The following is a 10961-nucleotide window of genomic DNA, read 5'->3' as shown; positions in this document are numbered from 1 at the left end:
CAGAGATCAATAAAATTGCTTTCCACAAACTGGTGCTGAAACCGCCTAAAATGCAGTTACACAGTTTGGCCGTCTAGGTTGGTGTTGGCGCTCGTACACATGTTCACTCTTCTATTTATTGCAGAAGAAGGATTTCTGTCCATGACGTCACAAGCCGGAAAAGCGAAAGCCCGGTGATGTACACCAACAGGTAAGCTGCTCTTGCTCCATATTTGCGCATCATTTTACGCAGGTATTCCAAAAGAAATGACCAACAACCTCTTAAAATTCATAATGTTGGCGTCTTGTGAAGGTTGCTCCATATTTACGTCAGATGAGTGTGTTGAGCAGAGAGAATTTAGTCCCCAGTCCTGTAACTCCAATTTTAGATCTGTAAACATACACCGAGTCCTAATCATTGTTTTGTCATTTAACTGCAATACACGGTAAAAAATTTACCGTATTCGTGTAATACAGTGCAGATCCGATAGTTTTAGCCACGTTATGTCACGTTTGGTAGACTCTGTCCCAAGGTAAGTTATGTAAATACGTATAATAAAAATACTAATATTTGTTTTAACTTAACTTGGAAAACACCAGTGTTTAGACTGCAAAAAAATCGTCTTAAGCCTTCAGGATCATAAGTGTTAGTCGATGTAACTTAAACTATATTAGGACTGATTTGTGAAACAATCAGCTACCTGGCTCCACAATAAAAGCAGCATTTTTCTTTCTTTGATTGGTTTGTCAAAGCCAGTCAAGTTCAATGAGCAAAAACATCTGTAATCATCTGCACACATATCTCTGTTGAGACCTATGTATTTCATCACAAGATAATTGTCATCTTATTAGATAAATATTGATGATGAATTTCTGCTGATGATATACCTGATGGTTTCTAATAATTCAAATGTAGTAGTTGGTGGCGGTATTAAGAGTTGGATAATTACGTCTGTACTAGGTATCAAGTGCACTGCCGGCCACTGCAAAAACACAATTGTCATCCTTGTGCAAAATTTAGTTGAATAAATTGTTTTCATTTCCATCCCTCTGAAGGGCTTTCTATTTATTTCCACAGGCTAGTTTTTGAATAAAATAATGTTCCAGTCAAGATGGGGCAGACAATGTGCATCTGCTCCCGTGGCTCCATCACTGTTGATAACAAAAAATACTACTTCTTGCAGAAACTTGACGAGGGGTAAGATAGCACGTATGGTACATCAGCATTAATATTGTTTATGTATTTATTTTTTAACGAAAGTTACCTTTCAACAAAATGCTGAATTCTTCTTAATTCCTCCCTCCAGTGGTTTCAGTTATGTGGACCTTGTTGAGGGGGTAAAAGATGGTCGCTTCTATGCCCTGAAGAGGATTCTATGTCATGATCGAGAAGGCCGCCTGGAGGCCCAGACAGAAGTGGAGATGCATCATATGTTTAATCACCCCAATATACTGAGCCTTGTGGCGCACACGTTCATTGAGCGCAATGGGAAAAGTGAAGCCTGGCTGCTTCTGCCTTATATAAGAGTAAGTTGCTTCTTCTTCGCCATCCATCAAACGTGTGATGCTCATATTATCTGTCTGTGTGTGCAAAAAAAAAATCCAGAAGGGAAGCCTGTGGTCAGTTCTGGAGAAGCTTCGAGACAATGGGAGCTACATGCCTGAGAAAAAGATTTTAAAAATCTTTCGCGGGATCTGTTCAGGACTCAAGGCAATCCATGACAAAGGTTATGCTCATCGGTAAGAACTCTGAACACCATTTTTTTTTTCTTTCTGTGTTTTAAATGCAGAAAAGTCACATAGTATTGTAAAATATAAATCTTTAAAACATAATTTGATAGTATGTAAAGGAATTAACTTGTTTTATGAAGTGTAATTAAAAGTCACACACATTGGAGTAGTACATTTGTGTGTTGACGTATGCATTTAAGGGGTGTGGTGATATCAGGAGCCGCAGTCACTGGGGTTGGCCGTTTACCACGTTGTCCATTTGGTGTTCCAGGGACCCCGCAAATCCTTCAAAAGATTTCCATGGCTTGAACCCATGAATATAAAGTCAAGGCTTTCAATCGTCTTAAACCAACCTTAAAAAATGTCAACACATCATAAGTAGGATTTTATTATTGTTAATACGTCGTCTCAAATATGTAAATAAATTCACAGTCGTAGAAGAAAAATACTGATTGCGGAGCCAACAAAAAGTGCTTTTAGCCCGGACTAAACAGCATATACATGTTATTTACTGTATGTTCTGTAGCAACTTGACACAACATGGGACATGGGTAAGATGTCCGCCTTAAATTTCATGAATAAGTCTTGAATTGAACTTTTCTTGAGCTGTAGCCACCTCGGTCAAGGTATCACTGTAACTTTTTCTTCAGCCTCAAAATGAATAAGACATATATACTGATGTCTTCAATGTGTTTGGTCAGAGATCTTAAACCTACAAACGTGCTTTTGAATGAGGATGACAGCCCCGTCTTGATGGATCTGGGTTCCATGAACACAGCCCGCATTGAGGTAAGAGTCTTCAAGCATTTAGAATATTTATGACAATCCCAAAGTACACTTAATTTAACCTCAAGTGTGTATTTTAAGATACTGTCAGCTGCTTTGTGACTCATCTTGACAGACTGGTTGGATTGGGTAGCTTGCTTAACAGTGTTGACTGAAAATATTGGGTTGTGTGTTTTTAATGACAAATTTTTGGTTTTAAAAGTTTTGGGAAGAATTCACATATGGTCTGATTTAATAAGAGCCTAAATGGTTGATTAATTTAATAGTTGATGGCCTTCACATGCTGGTTTGCAGCTGCCTTTCAGAGGTGGTATTCCATCTCCTGTGCCAGTATTTTTGTAAGCTTTTTGTAAATCAAGCCCATAGATGGCTATGACTGTCCGCACTCTTCAGGGGCAGCTGTCCAGCAGTTTTGCAAATACTTTGTTCTCACATTTGGGACTCAATTCCAGGTCAAAGGATCCAGAGAAGCAATGACTTTACAGGACTGGGCTGCACAACGATGCACCATTTCCTACCGTGCACCTGAGCTCTTCAATGTGGAAAGCTACTGTGTTATTGACGAGCGCACAGATATTTGGGTAAAGCTGGATATTTTACTTTTCATTAGTGAATCTTATTTACACCGTGACATTGTCAAAAACACCTTCTCCCTTATTTTGCTTTTGGCTGGACTCATCCAGTCACTGGGCTGCGTGCTATACTGCATGATGGTGCTGGAGGGACCCTACGACATGGTGTTTCAGAGAGGCGACAGCGTTGCCTTGGCTGTCCAGAACCCTCTGCTCCTCCCACAGCCCTGCAGGTCAGTTGTCATTCCTGTTAACACTGGGATTCTAATCGTTAGCTCAACACAATGATTCCATTCATATCTCAAATCATTGTTGCCCATTTAAATAGTTGTAAATGCCAATAATTCTTTCCAGCTCTGCCCCCCCCCCCCCCCCCCCCCAAAAAAAAGGGACGTCATGCAGAAATAAACAGACAAATTTGAGTAAAATGCTGTACTTTTAATCATTTTTAACAGAGGACAAAGAATACACTTGAGTATTGCTAAATGGTGTTTTCCACACATGTTAGCATTGAGCTAAACAGATTCTTGTGAGACATTTATTGTGAAGTAAGTTGAACTGGATTCATTGCCACCAATCAGCAGTCATATCTCATATCTCAAGTTTAAGGTCAAAACCAAAAGAGTCGGACGAATGATGTTTTGTACCCGGAGAAACTTGTAAGTCCGCTCACTCTTACCTCAAGGCACCACTTGGAGTGCAATGTTTAAAGTGTCAACATGTCACATCCCATTCATTTTTCCTGGTTTGTGTGTCTCTCCCCCAGTTACTCAGAGGGGCTGCAGTTGCTGCTGAGCTCCATAATGGTGTCCAACCCCCAAGAGAGACCCAACATCAGCTGGGTACTTGAGCAGGTACAGGACCTACAGAGTTACAGTCCAAACACCCAAACCAATACCGTCTGAAAGGACTTTGCCCACATGGACACACATCTCACAAATGGAAATCCTTAAAAGGGTGAAAACACAGCAATATATTTAGTTTGGGAAATAAGGTGACGTTTTGACTTTTGAAGGATTTGCTGCTTGACAAACAACGCTTTACTGATTAGCTTAGAATTTTGTCAGATGACTGACTTATAGTAAATAGAATCGCTATTCCCCGCTTTTGCTTTCCATTATACTCTTTCATCTTAAAAATTGTTCTTGTGTGCCTTATGTGCTCAAATGAGGCAGTTACAAGCTAGAAACTCAACACAGAGAGAGTTAGACATTTTCCACAAATTGTCGGAATCTGCTTGCAGGCATCCTTACCCCGTAGCTCAACAATAATCAATATTTGTCTTGTTAGATACTGATTAAATCAGAAAGCTTGATAATAGGTGAGCAGATAAGCAAATTTCCCATCAAGATCAAGCTTTTTTTTTTTATGATTTAAATTTTAGCTGTTGGGTGGAAATAAATTTTTATGGCCTATAATGTTTGTCAAATGTTCATGTGAAGGAATACATTGAGATTGACATTCCGTGCCAAAAGAAAGAGGCTAGATTAGATGTCACATGATAATGTCGTTATTCCTTAGTAATATTTGAAACGTTCACTTTTGGTGTGTAACGTGTGTTTTTTTTTTTTTTAAGTCACACACTCGCACACACATGCACACCGTCATATGTGGGAATTGAACTCATGGTGCCTGCACGCAAGACAGGCGAGTGCACCACTACACCATCAGCCATCCCCATATAACGTGTTTGCACAAGTACTAACGGTATCAGTCACCTACAACTGCACTGAATTAGCAGCGCCTTATTGCAATGCTGCTTGTGACCATACGGTGGCACTACATAATCACTGGCAAGTTATTACTTTTTTTTTCACATTCTTGATCACAAAGTAACCTTTTAATTATTCTGATAATTACTTGAGATAATTTTACTCAATTAACTGAAATCATACAGCTACATTTCCCTCTGTATTGGTGTTAAATTTAGGCTTGCATTCATGTGTGACTTTTACACTTTTGTTCTCTCAGGGCTTGCCCTCATCGGGTCTTTTTAAGTCACTCTTATTAGATTCTCATGGTACTCTTTTTTTGTGTTTGGTTTTAAATTCCTGCTTACATCATGTTTTGTATTTGCTGTGACAGCCTGACCTTGTTTGTAAATTAAAACTCAGTTAATTATTTCAATAATAATTAACACTCTGGTTCACTCAGTGTTTGAAAGGGAATGTTTAATATTATTGTCATGACAATGTCATGATGTTGTTGGTGAAAAGTTATAGCTTTTGTCATTTTTTCAATTGTACAATTTCTCGGATATCATAAAAAAAGTAATAAAATAAGGAAAGCTTTATTGTTAAGGCCACTGCACAGAAAAATGTGATTTTCGTCCAATACATGAGTACACAGTCAGGCAAAACTGTTCGTACACTTGCATAAAAGAAAGAAATACTAACAAACTGACACAAGTTATTAGAAATAAACTTTTACTGAAAACGAGCTAATGAAGCATTGCTCTGTTTTTATGGTCCAACTGCATTAAGAAAAAGGGGAGAAAAAATAGCCAGAAAGTTGTACTTCTTGTTTTCTGTTTGGCTTGTTCCCTTAATATGTTGCTGCGCGACCTTTTGAGGTGAATGAATGCTACAATCAAGCACAGGATTTCGGTTCACCTACTGCCAAGTATTTTGGCCCACTCCACGTGAGCCAGTTTCCAGTTTTTGGTCTGGCTATTTTTAGCTGTGTTTTGTTCTGTCTGACCTTGGCGAGCACATTTCCCTCCAGAATGCCTGGATAGTCTTCAGATTTCATTGTACCATGTACAAATTCGAGACAGCCAGTACTGGATGTAGCAAAGCAATCCAGGGACAAAATTGAACCTCCTCCTCACAGTAGGTGCGGCGTATGCTTCATGTTTGAACACTGAGTTGATGTGAATTGCCCAAAAACAAATTCCACTCTTTTCAGCTTCAATTCTTTTCAATGACCTTTGTGAGTTTTTTTCCTTTCTTTTATGGAGTGCCAACAGTTTTGCCTGTGTATATAAATATATATTAGAAAATGTAACATTTGCAACAAATAGGCAATTGGAATTTTTGTTCAATATGTGTGTGTGTGTGTGTGTGTGCGTGCGTGCGTGCGTGCGTGCGTGCGTGCGTGCGTGCGTGCGTCCGTGCGTGCGTCCTTGCGTGCGTGCGTGCGTGCGTGCGTGCGTGCGTGCGTGCGTGCGTGTGTATATACTGATTGCTGATTATATGCTATATATATAAAACTTCGGACCAACAATATGGGATGGAAAATGTCCAGTTAACATATGATAAGATCAATTACGTTAAAAGTAAATGGAAAAAAAAGAGAGATTTGGGCAACTTTGGAATTGGTGGTATATAGGATAAATCATGCGGGATTTTTGTCATTTTGCTTCCGTCTTTAATGAATAGTGCCCATTTATTACTCACCTCGCTTATATTTGTTTTGGTGTGCACATTCCCTGACAGCAAAAATGAAACTGGCTGCCCTCGGCTGGATTTATGACCCTCACATCCACCCAGATCAGTCAGATGTCACACTTGCACTGCTGCCTCGATTACATTCCAAGGCACAAACACACAAATGACTAGCCATAAATGACCAGCCGTAAAAAAGGATGAAAAAAATGCTAACTTGCATTTACAGTGCCTGTGCTTTTTTTATTTACAAATCCTAGAATTCATTACACTTGAAATAATATCACAGATGATATCTTCCCCGAGTGCCCCCACGAAACGAACCTCAGACTCCCCGGGGCGCCACATTTTTTTTCACTATCAACCGCTAGCAGAAATGATGTCATGCAATGCAAGCGCAAGGTCAGCCCTCATTTGAGTGCCAATTTCAATGAGATTTTTCACAGTGAATCTGAATTTGCGTTTCATTTTTGACTCCAACTCTCACACCGTAAACCATCCGCCGGGTTTATTGATTTGCCAGTCAATTAGTGAGATATTCAATTAGCAAGGCATTATGGGTCAGTCCTGAACCGGTCCTACCCAGCCTCTTTAAATCAAGAAATGCATGTGGTCTCAGTTTCCCACAACATTCAATTCACAAAGAAATGTCATGCGAGCCTCTTTAAAGTTTCCTCCAAATCAAAGATCCTATTTATTTAATGTTTTATTTGCAAGGACCCAGAACTTGCGCTGTCACTCATGTCTAAATTACCCTTGGCTGCGTCTGAAAGAGGGAGAAATATGGCCATTACGTCTACACCGCCGAGTGCTTGATTTACAATGTGTTTTTTTCCCTCCCCTCCATGCAGACGCTTTCCTCTCGCTCATTAATTCATGAGTGTGTTTGGGTTAAAATGCATAATGAGTTCATTAAGGGGGATTGGCGTAATCAGGAAAGGTATTGCCTTAATTACTGGCTGAGGGCCAGAGCGATCCATTTTGCGTGAGATCGTCAAGCCACCCTGTCCACTGCGCTCACTAATTTAATTAAGTGTACAAAATGCTGCACCCTAACGTCACCCTTGGGGGCAATTATGGCACTGGAGATTGAAATATCTCCATCGGGGGTATTTTACTTACTGGCAGGAGATTGCCCGTGTCAGTTAGCTGATTGCATTGATTATATTGATTTGTAACAGCTTTTCGGGTAATTTCATCTGCAAAGGTGAGAGCAACACGTTGGCCCACAGACGCTTTTATTTATTTATTCTTCCTTTCTTTATTTAGACGCCAGACTCTTTTGCCAAGTGATTAGACGGAATGGACCTCAACAATAAGTCTTGAAGTAGTAGTTGAGGCGGATGGATCGATACTTTTTATTTGCCGGGTAGGGTCAGAACAGGTCGGATGTTGCCGATTCTTTTCAAGGCACAACAATTCTTTTACTTTGACTGTAACTATGTGTTTGTGTGGAATCTGCATGAGCCTCACTTTTAGAATTCAAGTAATATTTCCTCCAAGTTCTTCTCGGCCATCTCGCTTGGGTAGGGAACTACAGGAAAGCAAAAAACAGACTTTAAAAAGGCCCTTTGACATGTTTATATGGCTTCATTGCAATCCATCCGACATTGTTTGGGAACACAAACTATGCAAGGGATGTAAACTTCAGTCACAAGATTATATTTACTCTGTTTTTCAGTCAGTCTACCTGGATGGCCATGTGGCGCCATGGTGAATCGTCTTAAGTTTTTGTCATTTAGTTGAAGTCAAGGTCGTGCGGCAAAGGCTTCCCTTCTGCGTCGGTGCTTCATAAACAATAATCCTAACTATTGTTGCCAATTAAAAAGAGAAGCGTGACCCCAGCAGATTGTTTTTTAATGCAAGCCTTTAACCTTTTGCTAAGCGTGGCAAGGGCAAAAGCAGGCTAATAGTTTGATGAGCAGTTCATCAGCACTGATTAAGAGTATCAGATGACAAGCTAATCCTGTAGTGGCACCGTCATTAATGGTGACCAAAGAAGGGTAAATTAGCTGATTAGACACGTCCCCGGCCGACAAGTGGCAAGCGGGCGCCAGAGGGTGGAGCTTCATGAGTGATGGATGAGGAGGCGTGTTTATGGAGCTCACCAGTAGACTTGTCACTGAATGAGTGAAGTGTCTTCATCAATTTGGATCCATTACCATGTCAATAAGAGAGGATGGCGCTTGAGGGAGGGCAACACGATGGGGGGAGAAGAGGAGAGGCCATCTGCATACGACAAGCGTTTTCATTCTCATGCACGCGTTTGGCGGTGGGCTGCCTCTGCAGCCCGCCCCCCCAACCGGCGGGCCAGTTTACCGTAAGGCCGTTTAATTTTCCTGAAATAGGGCTGTGACAGCTGTGTCATGCTGATGACAAGAGTGGCGGGCCTGTCACATCTCATCTATCTCGGCTCGTATTCCGCCCAAGCTCCTCCCCCTGCCTTCACCTCCACGCGTCTTGAGGTGTCAAACATTTTCTTCAAATAAACAGCGTTCCGAGTCTGTTAAAATGATGGGCGAGTGCGGGGGGGTGCTTTGAAATTGACAGCGGAGAAGGACAAAAGTAATAAGTGGGAGCTGTTTTTTATTTCACCTGCATTGATTATTATGGGTCTCTCTATCATGTGACCCAGCTCAATTATGCCAATTGGATGCAGTGACACTGAGGTTGTGAGGGCCATAAAATGAAACACGCATAGGTTGAGTCCAGGCAACTGGATTCTTTTGTTTGTTGAGGACATTTTTGCTTAAATTCAAAAGGCTTCCTCACTTCAAAATTTGTAAGGTGATGTGTTTGTGTGTAAATCTTCTTTTCGGCTTTTCCCCTCAGGGGTCGCCACAGCGAACTATCTGTATGTGCCTCAAGATTGGCTGGCGTACTAACTTGGTCTTCATTGAAAATGTACAAAATAGATTTTTAGGTATCTGTGCTTACATGCACAGAGCCACTCTTGCTTGACCTTTCGTTAGTGACACAATTGGCTTTGATGATGGCAGGCAGACAGATTGTCATACACTTAACCCTCTTTTGAACCCGGAGTGGCACACAAAAATCAACAACACGCCTTCACGCTACAGCAAACGCGTACTGTAAGCACATTAATGCCACTTAATTCACTTTGAGTCATTACTTCTCAGGTGAAGCAACGGCGCCTTTATTTTGAGTCAGCATTAAGGTCATCAAGTGCAAATAGGTTGGATTGCGACAGGTCAACAGCTCAAAGGTTCACGTTTGAAAGATAAAAATCATCATCATGCTGTATGTTGTTTACTTAAACAGTCCTGGAAAAGCAAATACTTAAAGCACTCTTAACTCAAAGTAAAGCTAATCCAGGAAGGATATTACAAGATCAACATCACACTCCTGTTACAGAGCTGGTATTTTATAGTGTTATTGTTATAGTCAAAGTTCAAAAGATAAATCTTGGAATAGGCTTGAACTATTTAGGTATGCCATTAACCGTGAGAACGTATGCAAAGAGAATGCAAATGCAAAAAAACGTTTTGTGTCTGAAAATCTTTAGTACGGCTCTCCAAGTTAAATATTTGTGTCATTGTTCTTCCCAACCCCATAACAGCAATTTTGATTCTAATTTTGTTTATTTATATTTTTTGCCATTGTGAAACCTTCAACTATAAAACAATGAAAAAGGGCTTGTGATGACAAAATTATTTATTTACAAATATAATATATATCTTCCGCATCATCTTTTGTCATCATCGTGAGCCATATTCATTTAAACCATGCAAACGGTATTGCCTACTCGAAATACTTTGAATGTGAGATGCTCAATCGTGTTTGTTCCTCTCCTATCTTAATGAGTCGGCAATAATAACAATACAAAAATAAACGAGTTTAGTTCTTTTTATGGAAAGCGGCGGCCCACCTGCAACCGATCCATGTGGCAAAAGAACAAATGGGTTGCAAGGTCTGTGTTTCTCTGTTGCCTGAGGAATGGGCAGGCAAGGGTGGGTTGGTGGAGGGGGTGGATTTAATTAGAGCAAGTGCCTGCATCCCCCCTCTGGTCACCTGCAGAGGATTACTACTTGCTGCCAGAGGTTAACTGGCCTGATAAACGGGATATGTGACACTTTTGCATATAAACACACACACACACACACATATGCTTGTGTGGTAGAGTAGAGAGGAGCCAAGGACTGACATGGAAGTGATAATGAAAGAGCTTGTACAATGTTCTGATGAAGAAACTTACTGATTTTATTGCGGGGACAAATTTCGCATGTGAATGAAAGGCTGATTTTTTTTTTTTTTTTATTCTTTTGGTATACTGCCCATATCGAGTTAATCAGATCACTTACACGGTCCACAGCAATGCACCAGGTGCACCAGTTAAAGCCCTCACAACTTTTGACCCGACACTATATCTCAAAATACTCTTAACCCTTGTCCCTCCATAATCTATTGTAAACATTTGGTTTGACACTTCCTTTTGTTAGAATTGTTTTATGGTCATATTCTAAATCATTAAAGCCTCAGAAATGTT

At 40.4% G+C, this 10961-nt stretch overlaps 1 protein-coding gene across 1 annotated transcript; it reads left to right on the top strand.

Annotated features, from left to right (window-relative positions):
• The first annotated feature begins 139 nt into the window (after positions 1–139).
• stk16 (serine/threonine kinase 16) lies at positions 140–10961 on the top strand. Its single transcript, XM_088371901.1, has 8 exons — positions 140–190; positions 1058–1177; positions 1287–1506; positions 1586–1719; positions 2412–2499; positions 2949–3077; positions 3180–3301; positions 3835–10961. The coding sequence occupies exons 2-8, from the start codon at positions 1092–1094 to the stop codon at positions 3971–3973; spliced, it is 918 nt and encodes a 305-aa protein (XP_088228027.1). The 5' UTR covers positions 140–190; positions 1058–1091; the 3' UTR covers positions 3974–10961.

This window comes from Syngnathus floridae, chromosome 3, assembly GCF_059516105.1.
Source record: "Syngnathus floridae isolate MCC-2025c chromosome 3, RoL_Sflo_1.0, whole genome shotgun sequence".
NCBI lineage: Eukaryota > Metazoa > Chordata > Actinopteri > Syngnathiformes > Syngnathidae > Syngnathus > Syngnathus floridae.
Note: the sequence above shows the minus strand (reverse complement) of the source record. Positions and strands in the feature narration are given on the sequence as shown.

Coding starts and splice junctions, on each gene's coding strand:
- stk16 (XM_088371901.1), top strand. CDS start 1,092: ATGGGGCAGACAATGTGCATCTGCTCCCGTGGCTCCATCACTGTTGAT. Junction 1,507..1,585: donor TGCTTCTGCCTTATATAAGA/GTAAGTTGCTTC, acceptor AAAAAAATCCAG/AAGGGAAGCCTGTGGTCAGT. Junction 1,720..2,411: donor GACAAAGGTTATGCTCATCG/GTAAGAACTCTG, acceptor GTGTTTGGTCAG/AGATCTTAAACCTACAAACG.